This window comes from Scatophagus argus, chromosome 17, assembly GCF_020382885.2.
Source record: "Scatophagus argus isolate fScaArg1 chromosome 17, fScaArg1.pri, whole genome shotgun sequence".
NCBI classification, from domain to species: domain Eukaryota; kingdom Metazoa; phylum Chordata; class Actinopteri; family Scatophagidae; genus Scatophagus; species Scatophagus argus.
In genome coordinates this window covers 21,887,290-21,912,502 of record NC_058509.1, presented here as the reverse complement: position 1 = coordinate 21,912,502, position 25,213 = coordinate 21,887,290, and the positions used below count along the sequence as shown (strand labels likewise).

General features: G+C 45.6%; 1 protein-coding gene across 1 annotated transcript in view; it reads left to right on the top strand.

Annotated features, from left to right (window-relative positions):
- Positions 1–25,213, top strand: part of gabbr1b (gamma-aminobutyric acid (GABA) B receptor, 1b) — a 167,347-nt gene that overhangs the window by 112,223 nt on the left and 29,911 nt on the right. Inside the window, exon 15 of the mRNA XM_046416938.1 lies at positions 2,354–2,481. Within this exon, the coding sequence (XP_046272894.1) occupies positions 2,354–2,481 (128 nt within the window). The remainder of the gene's footprint in view (positions 1–2,353; positions 2,482–25,213) is intronic.

Genomic DNA, 25,213 nt, shown 5'->3' with positions numbered 1-25,213 from the left:
AGCAGCAGCTTCCACAATGGAGGTGGAAAACATGGTCCACTCGGACTCAATGTCCCCAGCCTCCCTCGGGATCTAGTTCTCCCGGAGGTGTGAGTTGAAAATCTCTCTGATGGAGGGTTCCGCCAGACATTCCCAGCAGACCCTCACAATACGTTTGGGTCTGCCAAGTCTGTCCGGCTTCCTCTTCCATCAGCGGATCCAACTCACCACCAGGTGGTGATTGGTGGACAGCTCAGCCCCTCTCTTCACCCGAGTGTCCAAAACATATTGCCGAAGGCCAGATGACACGACCGTGAAGTTGATCACTGACCTCCGGCCCAGGGTGTCCTGGTGCCATGTGCACTGATGGGCACCCTTATGCATGAACATGGTGTTTGTTATGAACAAACTGTGACTAGCACAGAAGTCTAACAACAGAACCCCGCTCGGGTTCAGATCGGGGAGGCCGTTCCTCCCAATGACGCCCCTCCAGGTGTCACTGTTGTTGCCCACGTGGGCATTGAAGTCCCCCAGTAGAACTATGGCGTCCCCGGTTGGAGCACATTCAAGTACCCTTCCCAGGGACTCCAAGAAAGCCGGATACTCTGCACTGCTGTTTGGCCCATAGGCCAAAACAACAATGAGAGGCCTTTCCCCGACCCGTAGGCGTAGGGAAACGACTCTCTCGTTCGCCGGGGAGAACTCCAACACATGGTGGCTAAGCTGGGGGCTATGAGCAAGCCTACACCAGCTCGCCGTCTCACACCATGGGCGACTCCAGAGTAGAAGAGAGTCCAGCCTCTCTCCAGGAGTTGGGTTCCAGAGCCCAGGCTGTGTGTGGAAGAGAGCCCGACTATTTCTAGCCAATACTGCTCAATTTCCCGCACAAGCTCAGGCTCTTTCCCCCCCAGTTTTTGTCCAGGACTTGGGTCGCCCAAACCACATTGCACTCGCCCCTTCTGAACCCTCTCGCGGATGGTTATTCGGGCTGTACCCGGCCGGGTCCCGTGGGTGGAGAACCGGCCACCAGAGGCTCGCCTGCGAGCCCTAACCCCAGGCCTGGCTCCAGGGTGAGGCCCTGGTAACGCCAATCCAGGCGATGTACACATCGTTGTTGTTTTATCTTTCATCAGGGGCTTCTGAACCGCTCTTTGTCTGACCTGTCACCTAGAAGCTGTTTTCCTTGGGAGACCCTACCAGGGTCATTAAGCCAGTACCAGATAACGGAGCTGGAGCCCTGTGTAGGAACGAGCTCCTCGCTGCCTGGCGTATCTGCTCCGCTTTCCGACATTGTTGTCAATATTTCACACGTTCCACACGTTCAGGCTGCAAGTTTGTCGCGCACTTCCATACATCACCAATGGGAATTTCTCATTTTTATCGTGGGACGTGTTATCGTGACATATTCTTACCATGGGGAATGTTTTTGACGATATATCGTAAACGATAACATATCGCCCATCCCTACATCCATTTCACATACATTTCCTCTCACTTCTCCTGGTCAGTGAACACCTCTCACCTGATGAGAAAGGACCAACAACGGCTCTTCTTTCTCAACAAGCTGAAACAGACTGGACTGTCTTCTCAGCTGCTCGCAAACTTTTACAGGGCCAGTTGAAAGCATCCTGTGTCTCAGTGTGACTGTGTGGTAAGGCAGTTGCACAGTACGGGACAGGAAGGACTTAGCCCGTGTGGCGAGGACAGCACAGGGGATTGTGGGCTGCCGTCTACCAGATCTGGACTCAGTTTATGCTGCCTGAGTCCAGAAAAAGGCCAAAGGCCAAAAATTGCCACAGGAACATTAAAACAAGAACAAACAAACTCAGGGACAGCTTCTTCCCCAGAGCTGTAAAAGCAATGCCCCCCCTGCAGTGAAACTCTCACACCCCATCCCCCCTACAGGAACTTCACACATGCACCCTCCAACCTCTAGCCACATACACACACCTTCTCACACACACACACACACACAATCAAACACTCACAGCATACCAGAGACTGGCACTAAGTGCACTTTATCTATTTTACGTTGTGTTTTATATCTCTATAGTTTTCTTAAGTGTTCATTTTGAGTATTTGTGCTATTTACACGTATGCCTTTAAGCAACCATAGTAAACAACCACAGTGAAAAATAAGTGTACAAATTGTTTCTAATGATAGCTGCGAAACAAGTCAAGATAAAGTTAAATCAGTGTAACATACCATAGGACTTAAAAAATGTAAAATTAAGGATATGATCTTTGAACAAGTAAACTTAAGTAGTACTTAAGTGCTGTGAGAACTTATTGTGCAACCTCTTGAAGCACTGTGTGAAATAAGCAGTTTCAGTCTCATCATTCCTCACAACTGCTATCTTGTTCATCTCTTTAGGTGTGGTATATGGTTATAAAGGCTTACTGCTGCTGCTAGGCATCTTCCTGGCCTATGAGACCAAGTCCATCTCTACAGAGAAGATCAATGACCACCGAGCTGTGGGCATGGCAATCTACAATGTTGCAGTGAGTTCAGTTAGTTGTGCATGTGTATGTGTGCTTCTGTGTATTTACCAATGACATATCTTAAGGTGGCCAAGGTCAGGGAGTTTTTTTATTGTCATTACAAACATGTATGTGTAGTACATAGAGCAATGAAATAACGTTCCTCCAGGATGCTACATGGTGCTACATAAAAGGAGTACATATATTGTACTCTGTATGATGGGGTGAGGGGTGATCTTCCTTGCCACCATGTTGTTCTGTGTCTCAAACCTTGATTCAGTGCATCTATAAGGGAAGTGACAGGGATTCTCTGTCCTGTAGTTAGGCCAGTAGATGGCCTGGATACCCTGCCAAATGCTCCAAGTGTTGCTGCTGTCCTGGAAGTGGCTGTGGATTCTCTAGGCGTACGTGCACTTTGCCACTCTGATGGTCCAGGACTGTTTGGCCCTTGCTGTTCTTAGGGCTGTCCTGTCACTATCTCTGAAGGAAGAGTTTGTATACGTGTAGTATTTGAGTAACACACGCACCCGCACATCCATGGCATCCATGGCTTCTGGCCGTGGTGTCTGGTGATAAACTCAGAGACAGTCTCGTCATCAATGCAATTTGGTGATGTAGCTGGTCACTGATAACGTGTATTCCTCCAAGTTGATAGAGTTGCCATTAGTTGCTGCCTATCTGAACATTTGCCAGTCAGTGTGGTCATAACAGTGCTGGAGAGCAGAGATGGATCCTCCTAGCCAGGTTTTCACTTGCTTCAGAATCAGTTTGGCATGTTTGACAGATGGTCTGCATGCTGGAATTAGCATAACAGAGAGGTCTGAATGTCCAAAGGTGGGGGCGTCAATCTGCATGATATGCGCTGAGGATGTTTGTGTAAACAAGGTTGAAGGTTTTTTTCCCATTAGTGGACAGGACTGCGGTGGGAACTCTTGAAGAAAAAGCTCCAGCCACATAAACTTGAAAACAAATTAAAGAGCAGCCTTAATGAGTGGCGCATCATCTGGCTTGTGTGGCGAGATGTAAACTATGGAGAATGGAGATTATAGCTGCGACAATGCCACCTGAAAGGAGTGGGAGGTCCTCAAAATAATCACCCCTGAGAAATTGCAAACACACGCACACAAAATCAAGAAAAAGGGGGGGATCGTGAAGAGCGCACCACCACCAGGAATTAACTTCTGCAGGTAGCCCACAACACCTGGCAACAAAAGAAACAAAAGTTAATAAAACAAGCCCAAAAATTCAACCGAACTGGAGTGAACTAAACAAACATTCACCTAAATAAAAGGAAAAACAAAAGGAAAACAATTTAATAAACTCATCAATACAATGAAAAGAAAACCAACACAATTACAAAAAAGAACAACAACTATAAAATACAGCGTAACACCACTGGGACCCGCATCGGTGGCGTGAGCACTATACAGTCGCAAAACAGTCAGTGCCACGCTCAAGCGGATGATGCGGAGCGGGCCCAGGCAGCGCTCCACAAAATGGACAAAAGCGGAGGGCGCTTCAGTCACGCCAGCTGCCGGAGTCCGGACCAAAAAGGAAAACAGAAGCAAGAGAGGAAACAAAACCCACATAAAGCCAAAACAGCAGTGTGGACCCAGGGAAGGGTGGGTGATTATAGCCGGCAATTTACCATGGCCTCTAAAGAAAAAAAGAGGGCACACAAACTGTAACTTTGCGCATAAATTATGTAATTGAAACATTTAGGAAAAAAACAAATTCATACGCACCACTCCGTCGGGCTACAGTCACGCCAAAGAGAGGCAGAGGACAACCAGGTCATGCCACGGGTCAATCACTCAGCTACACCAAAACACCAGAAAAGAATCAACTGGGAACTGAGAGACAGAGCCGCTGGACGGCGGACAATCGCGGACTTACCGAAAAGGGCAGGTGAGCACCTCCAGGAAAGACCTCCCGCGGAGCGATGCATCCCCACGGCCCCGGCAGCCGGTCACACTATACAGAGTGAAGATCGCGTCACCAAAACGACTGCTCTATACGCACATGAGCAACGGAAGACTAGCAGAATGCATTACCTGAGTAGCCAACGGCCAACAATGGCCACGCCAACGAGGAAGAGGAAGAGGAAGAGGCAAGTGTATGTGCACCTATATATGTATATATATATATATATATATATACATATATATGTATATATTATATATATATTAACGCTGACGTGAATTACAATCACTTTTCCCGCAGCTTCAGTGTCGCCCGCTCTGGCCCCGGGGATGCACCTATGTTTGCTGGAGTCTCTAATTTCACGTTCCGAAGAACAGAGTTGCCAAAAAAAAATATGTAGAAAAAATATAAGACAATTAAAATGGAACTAAAAACAAACACTTGAATATACACATCAGTGTGATCAGAGACTCCAGTAGCTGAGATGTGATCTATGAGCAGATGTGATCAATGTACTCCTTGTATTATTAAGCAGTCTCCATTCCTTCTTTTACAATACAAATAATTTTGTCTGACATACTTTTCAACAAACAGGTCAAACAAATTAATGAAATGCAACAGTATTTATTTTAAAATAACTTTTCATAAGAGAATTGAGTTCGACTATTTTTACCAAGGAACTTGAGCCAACAGGAAGGCCCTCTGACCAGCAGGTTGAAAATTATTTTTTTTACACTCTAAGAAATGAAATACTGATGTTGTTTACCTTACATGTATTTTTGTGTGAAAATTACAATTAGTTTTTTAGTTTCGACACTTAAAATAAGCAGGTTAATCTGTATCAAAATAATAGTAAGAAATGTCAAGGCTACAAAATACCTCAGATTTAAATGAATATAACCACTTTACTTCCGATCTACTAGTAGTCCTTGAACTCAACATTCCGCTGTCTCGCACATGCGCAGTGCTTCCAAGACTAACTCGACTTTCAAACTGCGCCAGCTCTTGCTCTGTGTGCCATGTGGAAGTCACCTTCCACTGAGGTTCTGGTAAGTACAACTCTTTTTTACTTCATAACACACAATGAAACGGTACATTTGTGGCACCCCAAGAAATATTTTATCAGTTTTATGCACTATCGCTAGCTTAATTCATACACTGTTACAAACGGTTTCCTTGCTCACATTTGTATTTGCATGGAAAAAGTCATTATTTTATGTTCCCTCTTGCATATTATGTATATATATCCATAGATATATATATATCTATGGATATATATATACATTAATGGAATGTTTAGGCTTCTGTGTAAGAGTTTTGTCAGGACTGCTTTTAACATTTTTGCTGCTTTGTGGATTTGATTTTTCACCAGCTAACAGTAGCTTAACATATCGTGCTAACATGCAAAGATAAATATAACCATGAACATGTACAAATACATCAGACGGCAGTTTGAACATTGTAAACTGTTGGAATAACATGGCACACTGTGTTGAAACGTAGTACAGTCTAACAGTTGCCATGCCTCCTTTGAAGATTTGGTGTCTTCCAAACCTGATGTGCTGCCGTTTGCACCAAAAGGCACGAACAAAAGATGGTTATAATAACATCATATCAGCAACATAACACTATTTCCTAATTAAGACTTCTTTCTTAATAGTTTAAGGTTTTAGTTCCGTCAATAATTTATGTGGTGGCAGGCAGTATGTTCCGGGTACTCTGTTGCCCAGTGGCAGGCCGTGCATATGGTACCTGGGCCTTCAGTGGGGACATACCTGACTTAGCCCACCTCTTAATACAACCACTATCACGTCGTAATTATAAAAAAACATCAATACTATCCAAAAACGCAATATGACAAGGCATGGCATTAGAGAGAGAGGAATTTCTCGTGTTGAGGATAATTACCATCATTAACACAGCAAGAAACTCCAACTCAGTTAGCCTCGCCTCCAAGGCTATGAATAAGCTACACTTTCTACACATCTCACTCTCACCAAAGGAGGCAGAGAAATAGCTAAACAGAGGCAGAGCGAGAGTGAGTGGAAGAAACCATGCTAGCACTAAGCTAAGCTAAGCTGAACGACAGACAGAGCAGGGATCGGGAAAGGAAAGAATCTAGATGATCATGCGGTTAATAAACTTTTCCTAATAGCCTATTGGATTTTAGGTAACTTGACTCCTGGTAGAAGCTCAGCCCTCTCCTCAATTTATCTTGCACTGTTGTGCAAAAGTGATCATGTAAAAGCTCATTGTTAGGGCAAAATATTTGAGCCTCTGTTGCATGATATAGTGACTTTGGAGGAGCAAGGCCTGTTTGTTCCGCAGCTGGGGTCATTTATTGAGGGCACAGTACAGTGTGTTGTTGCTGATAATCTGGGAGCTCATGGGCTAGCTGGATTTGTTGAGAGTTTCTCAGAAAAATATCTTTGTGGCATTCAGCATCAAGAAGTGAAGTCAGGAGTATTTGAGCGCAGAACTAAGGATATTCATCAGCTTCATGTGAAAACAGCTCAAGAAAAAGGGGTAAGCTGCTTTGGTGTAAAGAGGCTTGTGTTTTAACTGACAGCCTTTCTCACTTTAATTTGACAAGTGGTTACCCACCAGATATTGTCCATGACGGCATAGTTCCTGTAGATCTAGCACAGTGCCTTGAAGTGCTTATATCGAAGAAGCTGTTTACCCTTGAACACCTTAATAATCTTAATAATACAATCTTTTCCATACAGAGAGGGCCCTCATCTTTTACCCAAAACCTTTCAGAGGAAACATACAATAGGTGGCAATGTCCACGACAATTGGTGTCTCCTTAGACTACTTCCTGCTTGCCAGGTGATTTTGGAATTAAAAGATATAGCAGAATTGCTTGTTGCCCCTGTTCATGGTTTAGAATCAATTGCATACTTGGAGTGCAAAATCTCAGAGCACAGAAAAAGTCATCATGAACTTTTTCCTGATCAAAGGTTGTTACTAGGGATGGGCATTTTAAGAAATTCCCTTGATCGATCATTGTAAAAAATCAACGATCAATCATCGATTTAATCGTTATTTTTTTAATAGAAAAATGCAAATGGCAGAAAATACTTGCGTGTTTTGCCTCAATGAAACATTTATTCAATGCACTTACAGTTCAACAACAGTCATATTACGACAGTTTAAGTTGTTAATGTGTTATTAACGTGTAATTAATAATCTGTCTTTCTTCCATTTTTAGAATACTGATGCTTATGCAGTGACAGAAATGGAGAAAGTGGTTTTGAGTATCTACGTTGTCTGATATGAGGGAGCAGACGATATAGAGCCACCTGAGGATGTTGGCATCATCATTGAGGGATGCACAGTGATGTAGTATCTGGGTGATGTGGCAAATGGGTGTGCAGTCCTGTTTGACTTGATCTACTATTTGAACTTGAGCTATTCTAAGGAACTGCGATACACATTTAAATTTCTTCAAAAAGTGTTGATGGTACTAGATAAGGACAAACTCCACTAAGGCGCAGTTCTTGCGTGCGTCCAAACTGCATGAGTTAACTCACTTACAGTGAACAAGACTGGACCTCGAGTTGCACTCATGTTGACTCTATTTGAAGCAGAGAAAAAAACTTCCTCTTGAACGTCTTGATTTTTTGTTGACTGATGTTTCGAGTTTTCTGCTGCAGTGTTTGTAGTGATGGAGCTGGATTCCATTGAGGTGGAGGTCCTCAAAATGCAAAATGTCTAAGTGAAAAAAAAACAAAAAAAAACTACAGTACTCAACACTGGACCTGTTGGTGGTTACCTGGGCAGAAGATTTGAAAAAAAAAAAAGTATTTTGGATTAATGCTGGACAATAATACAGGCTACCCTAATACAGTTTTGATTGTGCCATTTCAAGTGAACATGTATCATTGTAAACTGTCTTCTTCAAACTCTCTGAAGCAAAGGGAAAAACAATTTCGAGAAGGATGGAGAGCAATTTTGGTATTGCAGATGTCTCAGTTATAAATAATATTGTCAACTACAAATATCTTCATATTGGTCTTTTTTCATAGTCGTTGTATTTTCACACTACTATATCAGTCAGCTCAGTTAGTCATGTTAGGTGCCCCTTCCTTACATTTTTTTTTGTTGATAACTAACTAACCATTTCCTCTCAAAGTTTCACACATTAGTAATTTTGTCAGTTTTGGTTAAATTAAGGATTTCAATGAGATATCAGTGAAGAAGCAGCAAGTGTCATGCTTACATTGGTTGCGATAGTAAACAAGAACCAGCTGGCATTATAGAATGAAAACTTGTTTTTAAGGAGGCAGAGTGACACATGTAAATGTTTTGTACTGATTGATAATTATGTAATGGCTTCACTGTTAAATTTGTCTGTTAGACAACCTTATCAAATGCCTTGTTAGGCAAGTTTTTGAAAGCTGGTTAATGAAGTCAGGTGAATTGAAGCAACTTAAATTGTATTTATTTGACCCACAGTGTAGAATTAATACAACCTGAGAACGTTAATAATGCTTATTTGTGTTTAATAAGTCGAACTTACTCATGTCAAGTAAATTGAACCTGTTATCACTAAAAACATTAAGTTAATTTAAAGTAACTCTATACTTTAGCACTGAATTAACAGTTTAGTTAGGTTTACTGAAAACACATCATTACAGTTATTTGTATATTACTATTCCAGTTCAAACAAGTTGTGTGGGACCGGTTGCCATAACTTGATTATGTGAATACAACATTTCATTAGAGTGTATGGACTGCATTCAATCCTGGCTGAGATCTGAACCCAGTTCTAGAGTAACACGATGTACTCACCCACTTGTGAAGTACAGTGACAGTTACTACTCCCTCAACTCCGGTATTGATCCTGGCTCGCCAAAAAGATAAAAAGAAAACAATCTATCACAGGGAACATATCTCTCTCTTTGTACAATAATATGATATCCATTAGGAACCATTTTCAATTAATTAGTAAATAGAATCATCTATATTAAAACCCAAACATTTTGCATAACCACAAATGAATTTAAATGTATTCTCATCTCATTTATTCAGGTGGTCTGAAAGGATAGTTTTGGTAGGGTAGTTTTGGTAGCTTACCATGCCAACTTATCACTGAGATTCACAGGAAAGTGGTACACTGACATACATCAATACCAAAAAAATCTTCTCGCCTCCTAACTAGTAAATTGGTAAAGGAGAAGTTAACCCAGTGCATTGTAAAACTCATTGCACTGTGCTTTTGGAAGCAATGAGACATAATAGAACTTTTCTCTGAGCAGCAATCATGTGATGTCTCCCTCCCCACCTAGTCTTTTCATTTTTTCTTGTCCAATCAGAATAGCTGGCATGACATTGTGTTATGGCACTCTAGTAAGCAATTGTAGGATCATCACAATTAATACTACTAGTCAATTTAAAGGGGATCACACTCCTCAGCCTCCCCGGGAAAGTCTATGCCAGGGTATTGGAGAGGGGAATCCAGCCGATAGTTGCACCATCGGATCCAAGAGGAACAATGCGGTTTTCGTCCTGTTCGTGGAACACTGGACCAGCTCTATACCCTCCGCAGGGTGCTTGAGGGTTCATGCGAGTTTGCCCAACCGGTCCACATGTGTTTTGTGGACTTGGAGAAGGCATTCGACTGTGTTCCCCGTGGCATCCTGTGGGAGGTGCTTCAGGAGTATGGGGTCCAGGGTCCTTTTCCTGCCGACAGTAAGTCGGACCTGTTCCCAGTGCATGTTGGCCTCTGGCAGGGCTGCCCTTTGTCACCAGTCCTGTTCATTATTTTTATGGACAGGATTTCTAGGCACAGCCAGGGACCGGAGGGTGTCTGGTTTGGGAACCACAAGATTTCTTCTCTGCTTTTTTGCGGGTGATGTGTCCTGTTGGCTTCTTCAAGCCAGGACCTTCAGCATGCAATGGGGAGGTTTGCAGCCGAGTGCGAAGCAGCTCAGCTGGGATGAGAATCAGCACCTCTAAATCCGAAGCCATGGTTCTCGACCGAAAAAAGGTGGTCTGTCCCCTCCAGGTTGGAGGAGAGTTCCTGCCTCAAGTGGAGCAGTTTAAGTATCTCGGGGTCTTGTTCAATAGTGAGGGAAGATGGGAGCATGAGATTGACAGGAAGATTGTATCGGTCCGTCGTGGTAAAGAGAGAGCTGAGCCGTAAGGTGAAGATCTCAATTTCCCTCACCTATGGTCATGAACTTTGGGTCATGACCGAAAGAACGAGATCTCAGATACAAGCGGCTGAAATGAGCTTTTTTCGCAGGATGGTGGGGCGCTTCCCTTAGGGATAGGGTGAGAAGCTCTGTCACCCAGGAGGAGCTCGGAGTAGAGCCGCTGCTCCTCCACATCGAAAGGAGCCAGTTGAGGTGGCTTGGGCATTTGTTTCGGATGCCCCCTGGACGCCTTCCTGGGGAGGTGTTTCGGGCATGCCGGGAGAAGGCCCCGAGGAAGACCCAGGACACTCGGCTGACCTGGGAACGCCTTGGGGTCTGCCCAGAAGAGCTGGAGAAAGTGTCTGGGGAGAGGGAAGTCTGGGCATCCCTGCTCAAGCTGCTGCCCCCGCGACCCGGTACCGGATGAAGCGGAAGAAGATAGATGGATGAATTTAAAGGGGAAATATTATGAAAAACTAACTTTTTCAGTGCTTTCAGTACACAAATATTTGTGTATTTAGACTGCCGTCCAACTCAAAAAATGTGAAAAAAGACAACCCAGTGTGTGGGCTGATCAGAAAATATTATATTCACATTTTCACTTTTTTTAAATTTAATTTTAATTTTATTTTTTTTTTTCTTTAAATTAAAATTTTTTATTTACCTATTTTTTGGTAGCAGGGACACAAAGAATTTCACTGCACATTGTACCGTGTATGATTGTGTGTGTGACAAATGAACCTATCTTGTATCCTGTATCTCTTGAAACCTGTTGCTGTTTTTGGTGATACTGACAACAGTTACTTTTTAAATTTATCTGGTAATTTTTTCTGCAATGTGTTGTGACAAACCGTCCATAGATTTACAATGCTGGAAACATAGCATCTTTCTTCTGTACACACAATTTTATATACAATTGATAAACTATTCATAGGCTGTATAATAAAATTTTAAAAGACTTTAAATTACTGTACTTTATCACACTGATGCAAAAATCCTGTAAATCCTAGATTTGCCAAGTGGTGAATGCAGCTGACTCATACAGCCAGACATGTAAAGGGGTGTATCAGTTTGTATTATATTCATGTGTTTTTTTGTTGTCTCACAGTTTATATTACAGTATTGCCCAGTGTTATATGTTAGTGTTCTGTCTGATCTGTATACTGTATTTTCTGTGATGGCTGAGCGTACTCACAATTTAAAAATGAGTGTTTTGAAACATGTTTCTCCAAAGGTGAAATCAGAACAACGACAATGTTGTGATTAAGTCAGGGCATTTTCAATAGAAATCGAAAACTAATCCTTAGATTGGCAGTTGTCGGTTGTGCTGCGGGGGGCCATCCGGCTTCACCCAATCGGTGTGTGGTGGCAGGCGGAGCGACCAACTCATCCAAACATTTTTTGCCCAGCGGCACGCAGCATGATCTTTCTAATGTAAAATATGTGCCGCAGCTCAAAAAAGGTTGGGAAACACTGCTTTAGATACCTGAAGATTCTGATCCTGGCTATGTATGTATGTTTAAACAATACAAAGAGAATCCCAAAAGGAAAGTGCCATTTAATATTCAATTCAATTCGGATAAGTTTATTTATACAGCGCCAATTCACAACAAATACATCCTAGATGGCACCGCGGACGGTCACCTCGGAGTTTTAGCAAAGCCTGTAGTGAGAACAGTTAAGAGATGGACAGCTGACTCAAAGCTGGAGTTACAGGCCTGCTTTGACAGCACTGACTGGCGTGTCTTCGAGGCTGCAGCCAAAGACCTGGACGAACTGAGTGAGACTGTGACATCCCACATCAGTTTTTGTGAGGACTCGTGTGTGCAGACCAAAACCTTCTGCACATACAACAACAATAAACCGTGGTTCACCAACAAACTCAGAAAGCTGCGCCAAGCCAAGGAGGAGGCCCATAGAAGTGGGGACAGGGCCCTGTACAAGCAGACCAGGAACACACTGATGAGGGAGATCAGAGCTGCAAAGAATTGCTACTCTGAGAAGCTGAAAAACAAGTTTTCAGCCAACGACCCTGCCTCAGTGTGGAAGGGCCTGAGAGACATCACCAATTACAAGAGCCCATCCCCCCACCCTGTGGGTAACAAGATACTGGCAGAAGAGCTGAACAGCTTCTACTGCCGGTTTTCACACTCATCACCCACCCAATCCACAAAACTTAACTTCTGTCAACCTCTGCAGTCAACATGGGACTGCACTGGATCGGCCACCGAACAGGACAGGAACAGACAAGAACATAATCAGGTCTGCAGAACAAATCATCGGAGTCGACCTGCCCTCCATTCAGGACTTATACCAGTCCAGGGTCAGGAAGCATCACCGCAGACCCCTCACACCCTGCACACAAACTGTTTGATCTGCTTCCCTCTGGTAGGCGTTACAGAGGTCTGTACGCCAAGACTACCAGACACAAAAACAGTTTCTTTCCCCAGGCTGTCTCCCTGATCTCGCTGTAATCCACCTGCCATTGCATGAACCATTGCACTGCACGTTTGCACTACATGTACATATATTTATATCTTGTTTTTTTTCGTCTTGTAAATACTTTATTTTTTATTATTATTATTTGTTATTTGTATTTTGATAACAAGATGGCGGCGCCTGTGCCGGCTGCGGCTGCAGTGGCTCTGACAGCGCAAATAGATTTACCGACAGATATATTGGCGAACAACTCATCAAATTCACGCAGTTTAGATAGGAACTGGCAGCAAACTTATCCAAACAGAGAGGAAGTATTAGATCTGGCAGGAAACAGTGGTTATGGGTACATAGACGCATCCACATTGGAGCTCCTAAACAGCCTCAGACTGCTGCGCCAGCCACATCCAGCGGCCTGTGATGCAGCGGAGCCTCGTACCAGCGGTGTTCGACAACGGGGGAGGCGGAGGCGGTACGACAGGAAGAGGAAGCAGGGGTGTCGAGCGGGGCTACAAGCCAAGCTAAAGGCTAACCCGTTCTGGTCGCCGCTACCCTCCGTCCTGCTCTCCAATGTCCGTTACCTAGAGAACAAACTGGATCACCTAAAGCTAGAGATGACGACCAGGCAGGAAACAAGAGACTGCTGCGCCATCATTCTCGCAGACACCTGGCTGAATCCATCTGTACCGGATGATGCCGTTAGCATGGAGGGGCTAACAACATTCAGGTTGGACAGAGACAGCAAATCGCGGGGCAGTGGGGTCTGCATATGCATAAATAACAACTGGTGCAGCAATGCAGAGAAGATCACATGTCACTGTTCTCCTGATGTGGAACTACTGACGGTAAAATGCAGACCTTTTTATCTACCTCGGGAATTCACTGCTATCACCATCACAGCAGTGTACATTCCACCCAGTGCAAATACCAGAGAATGTCCTCTACCGCTCCATCAGTGACCTGCAAGCTGCACATCCAGAGGGGGTGTTTATGGTGGCAGGGGACTTTAATCAGGCCAATATGAAAACTGTATTTCCTCACTTCCACCAGTATGTGGATTTTGCCACGAGAGGCGAGAATACGCTGGACCTGATTTACAGCAACATCAAAGGGGTTTTCAAGGCAATACCCCGCCCCCACCTCGGCTCCTCAGACCACCTCTCTGTGATGCTAATTCCTGCATATAAGCCCGTATCAGGAATCAGGAATAAGCCCACTGTGAAACAGGTGAGGATTTCGCCTGCAGGAGCCATGGATGCCCTACAAGACTGTTTCGAGTCTACTGCCTGGGACATGTTTAAGTCAGCTGCCATGGACATTGAGGAGTATGCTGAATCTGTGTCAGGATACATCCAGAAATGTTCGGAGGATGTTAGCATGGTAAAAACTATCACCACCCGGGCAAATGAGAAACTCTGGATGACCAGTGAGGTACGTGCAAGGCTGAAAGCAAGAAACGAGGCTTTCAAGTCCCGTGACATGGTGGCTCTGAAAACAGCTAGAGCCAACCTGAACCGGGCTATAAGACTGGCCAAGCGCGCTCATGGACAAAAAATACAGGACTTCTTCAATGACCCCACTAACACCAGACGGATGTGGCAGGGCATCCAATCTATCACTGACTACAAGGCTCCTACCTCTTCCTGTGAGAACAACACTAGCTTCCTCAACCAACTGAACAAACACTTTGGAAGGTTCGAGGCACTGAACACCACCTCAGCAATAAAATCCATTCCTCGCCCCGGTGAGCAGATACTCCGCCTGGATTCAACTGATGTCCGGAGAACCCTGAGGAAGGTGAATGCCCGGAAAGCAGGTGGCCCTGACAACATACCAGGAAGAGTGCTCAAGGAATGTGCTGACCAGCTGGTTGGGGTTCTCACAGACATTTTCAATACATCACTTCACCAGGCTGTGGTACCATCCTGCTTCAAAACTGCCATCATTGTACCAATACCCAAAAACAATACAACCTCCTCCCTCAATGTCTACCGCCCAGTTGCACTTACACCAATCATGATGAAGTGCTTTGAGAGGCTGGTAAAGGACCACATGGTTTCTGAACTCCCCTCAATATTCGACCCATACCAGTTTGCTTATCGCCGCAACCGCTCCACAGAGGACGCCATCTCCTCCACAGTCCATCGGAGCCTGGAGCATCTGGAAGGGGAAAACACACATGTGCGGATGCTGTTTCTGGATTTCAGCTCCGCATTCAATACCATCATTCCACAACACCTGATAAGTAAACTGGCCCCCCTTGGATATAACACCCACCTCTGCAACTGGCTGCTTGATTTCCTCACCAACAGACCTCAGCGTGTGCGGGTGGGAAACAACGTCTCCAGTGTCATCTCTCTGAGCACCGGCTCAGCTCAGAGCTGTGTTCTGAGTCCGCTGCTGTTCACACTTATGACACACGACTGCTACGCCAGGTCCACTACCAACCACATTGTGAAGTTCGCAGACGACACAACAGTAGTGGGCCTCATCACGAACAATGATGAGCAGGCCTACAGAGAGGAGGTGAAACACCTGGCAATCTAGTGTGACACCAACAACCTGATCCTGAATGTCTCAAAAACAAAAGAGATCATTGTGGACTTCAGGAGGAACCGGCCCAGCCACACCCCTCTCACCATCAACAATGTAGCAGTGGAGATTGTCAGCAGCACCAGGTTCCTGGGGGTGCAGATAACAGACTCTTTAACCTGGTCCAATCACACTGGCACTCTGGTAAAGAGGGCCCAGCAGCGCATGCACTTTCTTTGCCGGATGAGGAGAGTACAACTACCCGCTCCCATCCTCACCACCTTCTACAGAGGAACTATAGAGAGCATCCTGACCAGCTGCATCTCAGTCTGGTCAGCGGCCTGTAGTGCCTCTGACTGGAAATCACTACAGAGGGTGGTGAGGACAGCGGAGAAAATCATAGGGACTCCACTCCCTCCTCTCCAGGACATTGCAAGGAAACGCTGCCTGACCAGGGCCTTTTAGAAGGCAGAAGCAGAGCAGGAGCGGAACCCGGCTCTAGGTGGACGGCCATCTGGCTTCACTGGTTGGATTGAAGAGAGAGAGAGAGAGAGAGGGAGAGGGTGGTGGGGGGTGAGATCAGGAGCAAACAGAAATGTGTAGCAACAGCAATAATACTAGAAGTATTGGAACCATGGATAATGGTAATGATGAATTTTACAGAAGATTCTATGGAGATTATGATAACAATAGTTGTAACAATAATAATGGTAGTAGCCAATAGCGAAATTTTGATTTCAGAGGTGGGGGGGGGGCAGTATTATTAATAAATCTCTAATCTCTAATATAACTCTAATCAACAAAACTAATACACTTTACAATATTATTGAGAGCTTTGTAAATGTTAAGGAGAATCTTGAAGTGGATATGCTGCTTTATTTGATCCAGTGAAGGTATTGCAGGATGGGTGTAACGCATTTCTTTGAGCAACTTACACTTTCACTTCTAAAGAAGTCTCTTATGTCCACTTTTCTTTTTTTAGACATCCTGGCTGCGCCTAATTACCAAACACACATACACACGCATGCACATACGCACATGGACACCGATTCAAACGTTAATGTAAATGAAACCTCTGATGTTACAATCCTTCTAGCTGACATGACCCAGGCCAGGCAGAACAAACACCCAATTTACAGTAGCAGATTAACAAGGACTCTTGACCGCAGACTAGCAGACCGGTGTACAAGCAAGGTGGACGACAAATCACACAAGAAACGTCAGAGCCAATCGGGGAGCTTGTGGGCAGTCTAAACTAAGGGAAACAGGCTTCAGTTTGAGCAGCCGTTTTTTGCTTGGTCCTAGTGCTTGACGCGTCTCTGTTTACTATAGCGTAACATTGTTTTTGGACAGTAAAAAGTGCAAGGGACCAAAACGGCCTTTTGAAGAAGTGCAGGGGACATGTCCCCTGTGCCCCCCCCCCCAAATTACGTCTGTGGTAGTAGCTGTAGTCATAGTAGTAATTAAAATAGATTATGACTAAAACAGTAGTAATCGCTGCAGGCCTCAAGCAGGACCGTAGTGGGAGGTCCAACCACGATCCATGGGAATCCGCGAGAGAAAGCACAAGGACACCAGGGAAGAAGTTGAGTTAGTAACATGCATTAATGGGACATAAAAGTTTGCAGAGGGAGAGGGAGAGGAAGAAAGAGCTCAGTACATCATGGGAGATCCACCAGCAGTCTAAGCCTATGGCAGCATAACTAGGGGCCAGCCTAGGCCAGCCCTAACTATAAGCTTTGTCGAAAAGGAAAGTTTTAAGTCTAGTCTTAAACATAGAGAAGGTGTCTGTCTCCCGGACTGAGACTGGAAGATTGTTCCACAATAGAGGAGCTTGATAACTAAAGGCTCTGGTTCCTGATCTACTTTTGAAGACTCTAGGAACCACAAGTAACCCTGCATCAGAATCAGAATTCCTTTATTTATCCTTGAAGGGAAATTCTTGAAGCATCTTGGGATTGTAAAACTCTGGTGGGATAATAGGGTACTGTCAACTCTTTAAGATGCGATGGTGCCTGGCCGTTCAGGGCTTTATATGTGAGGAGAAGAATTTTAAAGTCTATCCTGGATTTTACAGGCAGCCAAGGTAGAGAAGCCAGTACAGGAGAAATATGATCTCTAATGCTGGTTCTTGTGCGTAATCTTGCAGCAGCATTCTAGATTAGCAAGAGGGTCTTTAGAGCAGAGGTGGGCAATTAATTTTTACAAGGGGCCACATGAGAAACCTGAGTTGTGTCAGGGGGCCACACCAATGATAGCTTGAACTTAATTCTGCTCAACTTTCTTCCATTGTAAAATGCACTAAATTATATATTTTGAGTCTCCATTCTCTTCGGGGCGGTGGGATCTGTGGCCATCGGAGAAGCTGGAGAGAAGAGGTGGAATGAGAGGTCGAGCAGAGAAGCAAGGCCGTGGGGCGCAAGACGGCCGAACTGGGGTGAGCATGGATTTCCCCATCCAGACCCCAGTGGACACAGAGGAGGAAGAAGAGGTGCAGACAGACGGTGAGGTCGGGGCCCAGGCGTCGGGCGGAGACCAGCCCAGTGAATGCGACCTAGCCAGCCTGCACCAGCTCCTGGTCAGGACTCTTCGAGCCCAGGAGAGGGAGGCATCGAAGCAGGAACAGAGATGGAGGGGTGTCCAGCTCCAGCTGAATCAACTCAAGGAAGATGTTGATGCTGACCATAGGCGTCCACCTCCAGCACCACCTATGCCTCAGCCAGGGGTCTCCATTCCCCACTGGGCGGCGTACCAGCAGTAGCTCCAGCAGCACCAGTATCTCCAGCAGCAGCAGGATCAGCCCCTGCACCAAGGGCCTGGTCCAGTGTGGCGATCCCCAGGTTTGAGGAAGGGGATGACATCGAACAATACCTCACCACATTTGAGCGACTAGCTATGGCTTACCGCTGGCCAAGAGAGGACTGGGCGGTGATCCTTGTGCCCTACCTCTCTGGCAAGGCACATAGTGCATATGTCGCAATGGACATAGGTCATGCTATGAACTATGATCGTGTGAAGGAGGCCATCCTGAATAAGTATGAGATCAACGAGGAGGTGTACCGGAGGAGGTTCCGTGAACCAGACGTCAGGCCAGGAGAAACGCCTCGGGAGCTGTACACCCGCCTCAAGGATCTCTTCAACAAGTGGATTCGGCCGGCAACGAAGACGATTGACAAGGTGACGGAAACCCTGGTCTTAGAGCAGTTCCTGCGAACCCTGAACCCTGACATCAGAGTCTGGGTGAAGGAGCACAATCCGCAGGATGGTCAGAGGGCAGCAGAACTGGTGGGGAACGTCATGGCAGTTCGGCGGGGCCACAAGACCTTCCGGATGGAGCCACCACCAAGACCAGCAGCTCGAGGTAGGTCTGAGGGGTTTGGTCATGGGAGTGGTTAAAAAACTAGTGAGCCCAGTAGACAGCCTGTCTGAAGTTCGTTGCCCACAGAGGTCCAGAGAGGCCCATGAACAAAAACCTACTGCAACGGTGGTTTGCTATCACTGCCATCAAGAGGGCCACATTAAGCCTGAGTGTCTGAACAGGAAGCCCAAGCATTCCAGCCATTGCTGTGTCCCGAAACGGGAAGAGGGTGACACAGGGTTGGTGGGGAGGCTTCAGACTGAACCAGTTGGGGTTAATGGGAAGAGGGCTATTGACCCAGACATTAGTGCAGCCCCAAGTAGTAGAAAAGAGAGACTATTTACCGGATGGAAAACTGAGGGTCTTATGTGTAAATGGGGATGAGCATGAGTACCCGCAGAAAGACTAGCCCTTATCCCCTTCAGCCACTTCCTGTCATCGAGGTGCCTTTTACTCGCATTGCTATGGACATTGTAGGTCCCCTGGAAAGAACACAGACAGGCTACAGGTACATTCTGGTAGTCTGTGACTATGCTACCCGTTACCCAGAGGCCTTCCCTCTGCGCAAGGTAACAGCTCGCCCCATAGCACAGGCATTATTGCAACTCTTCTCCAGGGTGGGCATCCCACAGGAAGTCCTTACGGACCAGGGCACAGCTTTTCTCTCAAAGACCATGAAACAGGTTTATGGTTTGCTGGGTATTAAGGGCATAAGAACCACTCCATACCACCCTCAGTCCAATGGCCTTGTAGAGCGTTACAACCAGATGCTTAAAAGCATGTTGAGGAAGTTTGTGGCAGCCAATGGGAAAGACTGGGACCGCTGGCTGCCCTTCTTACTTTTTGCATACCGTGAGGTCCCCCAGGCCTCCACGGGTTTTTCACCTTTTGAGCTGCTTTATGGCCGACAGGTTCGTGGTCCCTTGGATGTCCTGAGAGAGGCTTGGGAGGGACCCAGGTCTCCCAAGACTCACAGCATCTTGGCTCATGTGCTGAAGATGAGAGACAAGATGGAGGAGATGGCAGAGCTGGTATGAACGAACCTGGGGCAGGCCCAGACTCACCAGAAGTCCTGGTACGACAAGGCAGCCAGGCAGAGGAGTCTTCAACTAGGGCAGAAGGTTCTGCTTCTTCTGCCCACCACTGAGAACAATCTGCTTGCCAGGTGGCAGGGGCCCTACAAGGTGGTGCGGAAGATGGGTCCAGCCACCTATGAGATTGACCTTCCTGGGAAGAGAAAACCCAGGCAAACGTTCCATATCAATCTCCTGAAGGAGTGGCATGAGAGGCAACCGGAGTTGCAACTAAGTATGGTGGCAGTGGCAGAGGGGGAGGAGAGTCCTGAGCAGTTCTTCCCAATCAGCCAGCAGTCAACCACCCTAGACCTGTCGCACCTGACTCCTCAGCAGCAGAGAGGGATGGAAGCGGTCATCCCTGCAGGTCTCTTCCAAGAGAGACCGGGCTTCACGACAGTGGTCGAGCATTCCATCCCTCTGAAAGACACAACTCCGGTGCGGCAGCGGATGTACCGGGTACCGGAGCGTCTTCTGCCATGCCTCAAGGCGGAGGTGGAGGAGATGCTGACCTTGGGGGTGATCGAAAAATCGTCTAGTGAGTGGAGCAACCAAGTAGTGCTGGTGCCCAAGAAGGATGGCACCATGCGCTTCTGTATTGATTTTCGACGAGTGAACGCACAGTCCCACTTTGATGCTTACCCTATGCTGAGGCTGGAAGATTTGATTGAGCGCCTGGGCAAAGCATCATTTATCACCACCTTGGACTTGTGCAAAGGATACTGGCAAGTACCTCTGACTAAGGAGGCCAGGCCCTATACAGCCTTTCAGCCACAGAAAGAGAAGGTTCAGGCGGTACTGGACTGCCCGCGGCCCCAGACCAAGAAGGATGTCCGGTTGTTCCTGGGCCTAGTGGGGTGGTACAGCCGGTTTGTGCCGGACTTTGCACGGCGAGCGGCACCTTTGTAGGACCTGACCCGGAAGTCGGGATCCTCCAAGGTCCAGTGGGGGGAGAAGCAGGGGCAGGTGTTCCTGGACCTGAAAGAGGCACTCTGCAAGGACCCAGTGCTCCAGAGTCCTGATTTTGGACAGCACTTCACTGTCCAGACTGATGCCTCCGGTGTTGGTCTTGGGGTAGTGCTGCTCCAAGGAGAGGGTGACAGCAAGAAGCCTGTGGCATACATCAGCCGCAAACTGTTTCCTCGAGAGACCAGGTATGCAACAGTTGAGCTTGAGTGTTTGGCCGTGAAGTGGGCTCTGGACACTTTGAAATATTACCTATTAGGTAGAGACTTTTCATTGGAGACTGACCACCGCGCCTTGCAGTGGTTGGGCCGCATGAAGGACTCCAATGCTTGTATCACCCGCTGGTTCTTGTCATTGCAGTCGTACCGTTTTACGGTGCAGTACCGGGTGGGAAAGCAGAATACCGTGGCAGACTTCTTGTCTCGCCACCCAGTTGGCGAGACTCCAGAGGGGTAGGGAAATGTGAGAAGGTGAGCACCCGCGAGGGACACGTTTGGGTGATGTGGCCTGCGAGGCAGCGTCGGAAAATTAAAAAACTTTTTGGACTTTGTGGCACATGTATACGCGGATGCGTGTGCGCACACACATACACACACGCACACGGAGAAATGGACTCTGTCGTCAGTTTATATATATTTTAAATGCTTGGTGACATGTTTGGCGTGGCGTACGCCATGGACGCTTTGTCGCTGTAAATTCAGCCCACTGCGTCGCTCACTCACCACAACCACAACTCACCCGTGTCAGTTTTCTCCCTGGTTTAGCACCCAGGCGTGTGGTGAGGTACCCACTACTCGTCCACCTCTTCAGTTCAGTTTGTAAAGACTCTGGTTTGTCATACATTCACATAGTCACCTGCACTCCCGGTCCAGCTCCACTGCTCCTCTGCGGAAGCGCGCGCCGCTGTGGATAAATTAAATATTGCAGTATTTATTTTTTGTATTTATTTATTATGATTAGTGTATTGGATGGACCATTATGTTTGTTGGTAATCCCCTCCATAATGGTTTGGTCCATTTGGGCTCAACAAGCAGCACTATTTAAAGGAGCCTCATTTTGCTCTTGTTGTTCCTAGGGAGAACTACCATGTGCTGCTGTGAGTGTTTGTTATCGGTGTTTAGTTCCTGCATTATTTCTGCATTTTGTCTGGCTGTGAAAACCTTGTGTTCCGGGAAAATAAAAGGGTTTTTCCTGGCAGCTGATGCTTTGCTGCCTCCTATTTTCAACCTCTTCCGCCTGAATCCAATCTTGCCGAGATCCCATTATTCGGGGAGACCACTCTGGTCCCTCACAAGCTGGTACTGGTAATCAGAAGAATACAACTATTCTGTAAATATTTATATTAGGCTATGTGAAATTCTGGTGTATAAGTCAAATAAAAAAACAAAAATAATCATTAACAGTGCAATTTATTCTTAACTTGTTAATCTCCTCAAACTGTGAAATACAACAAACACGTTTATAGAAACACAACAATATAACAAATAATGTTATTTGTTTTCCACCTCATTTTACCTCTTCAGTGAGAATAATCCGGTCTGTTCTGGGCATGAACAAGTGCAGTGAAATCTGGTTGAATGAGGTGGCTATGCGATGGACCGCTGTGGTCATCAGTGATAGAGGATCTGTGTTTGGATTTGTTGAATTTCATCACTGAGAATGTCTGTTCACATATGTAGATAGATCCAAAGAGGACTAGAATCCTCTGAGCATACCTCCTCAGGTGTGAAAAGTTTCACTGCTGGAGTAAAAGTCCAGCAGGGAGACTGACCTGAAGTGATCTGCCAGAAGTGTGTCAGACTGCAGGTCAATGAGTTCCATCTGAACATCACTTGGTACATTATCCACGCTGCAGTTGAAGGGAGAAGAAACCATGTGCATTTCACTCTCAAAAGTTTTGAAATCTTGAAATCGCCTTGAAAACTCTCCATGCAGTGCTTCTAACATGGTTGAGTACTTGTGGCAGTGATTGGCTGATCTTGTGGCTTCCTTTAGTGTTGGCAAGAGGGTCAGAATGCTGTCCTTCACTTGGCTTGAGAGAAGCTGCAGCTTTCTCATATAAGCCTTCACTGCATTGTACATCTCATGCACAAAAAGGCCCTTGCACTGCAGTTTGACATTTAGGTCGTTCATTAGTGCAGTCACATCCACAGCAAATCTGAGGTCTGCCACCCAGTCTTCATCTGAAAACTCTGGGATGTCATGTCCTTTCTTCACACAGAAATGCTGAATCTGGTCTCTCAGGCCCGAGACACTTTTCAGTACTTTGCCCAGGCTGAGCCACCTGACAGCACAGTGATAGCTTGTGTCACCATGTTCAATCTCATTTTCCTCCAAAAGTGCAACAAATTGTCTGCGATTTAATACTCTCGCTCTGATGAAGTTAACTGTTTTAGCTACAACATCAACAAGATGGTTCATTTTTAACACTGACTTACACAACACTTTCTGATGTATAATGCAATGCAAAAATGTCAATTTCTGCTCAGGGTTCATTTCTGCCACTTTATCCTGCATTCTCTTTAAAAGTCCAACATTTTTCCCCATCCGATTTGGACAACCGTCTGTTGTCACACCCGCCAGCTTGTCCCATTTCAGTCCTAACTTGTCCAAACATGCATTTACCTCTGTGAACAAGTCATTACCAGTGGTTGTCCCTTTCATTGACTGCATGGCTGCCAGCTCCTCCGTGATTTGAAAGTCTGCAGTTATCCCATGTAAGAAGATGAGTAGCTAGGCGGTGTCATGCTCTCATCCAAAGCCTGAGAAAAACAGTCAAATCCGACCGCTCTTTTGTAATTTATGTTGTAATGTAATTTATGATTGGCCTCAAGCGGGCCAGACAGGGACTACAGGGGCTACTACTACGGCCCGTAGCCTAGGTCTGCTTTAGAGACTTAGTGGGGCAACCTGATAAAAGGTTACAATAATCCATCCTTGAAGTAATAAATGCATGGACTAATTTTTCTGCATCTTTCTAATGTTTTGCAATATTGCAGAGGTGAAAGAATGCAGTCTTTGATGTGTTATGTGTGAGTTAAAGAGCATTACAATATCAGACCATGCCCTGGTTTACTTAAATTTCTCACATGAAGCGGCCCGACAGTGGTCGAGTAAATGGTGGTTTAATAATCATTTGTTGGATGACCGGAATTTTAGATCTTTTTTTCAGACTGAGTTTCAGATGTTCTTTTCTTGTAATAACACATCTGATATATCTCCTTCTATTTTATGGGAGCGGCGTAAGGCTTATTCACGTGGTCTGATTATGTCTTATGAAAATGTAAGCATCAGGAAGAACAATGGTAATTAGAGATACAGCTATCTGAGTGTGAGAGGACATATTACCAGAACCCTACGGATACTAATCTTAAAGCAACTTTGACCACAAGAGCAACATTGAACTAGCTGCTCACTCAGAAGGCAGAGCAGAGTATAAGATTCGCAAGGCAAAAACTACATGAATTTGGTAACAAACCCAGCAAGTATTTAGCCAGCCTGGTCAAGGGTAGATCTGATTTTCAGAACATGTCTTCAGGTAAAGATGTCTCTGGGCAGGTGAAAATGGATAACAATGGCATAAAGAAGGTTTTCACAGAATTCATTTTTTTTTCCAATCTGTCCTAATGAATAACAAAAAACAGTATGGAAGGACCTATAGCGTTGGAAGAAATAAATGAAGCAGTTGGTGTTTTACAATCAGGAAATGCTCTGGGCCCTGATGGCTTTAGCATTCGATTGTATAGAGTGGTATTTCTTGTTTTTCACACTCAAAGAATTTGATTTAGGTAAAGAGTTTATTGAATGGGTCAAGTTGCTTTATCTAAGCGGTACAGAAAATGGAGGGATGGAAGTTGCTTTATCATAATCCGCTAGGGGCTGTTATCACGAATGGTAGATGTTCTCCCTATTTTGCTCTGGGGAGGGACACGCATCAGGGGTGCCCCTTAATCACCTTTGTTGTTCACGATCGCAATTGAGCCATTGGCAGAAGCCATTAGAACCCATTCTACTGTTCATGGTGTATTGATTAATCATAGACAACATAAGATCTCCTTGTATGCTGATGACGTTTTATTGTTTATCACTCAACCAGAAACATCCATTGTATCAGTCCTTACTGTTATTAATGAGTTTAGTAAGTTTTCTGGTCAAAAAATAAATTTCAGTAAGTCAGAGGCCATGCCACTGGGTGGGTCAGGTGCACCACTCCACCACCACCACCACAACAGGGGCAACAGAAGGCTTTGTTTATCTAGGCATTACTTCTCTATTGCAAAGGATGTTTAAAGCAAATTTTCAACCTTTGCGCATCCACAATG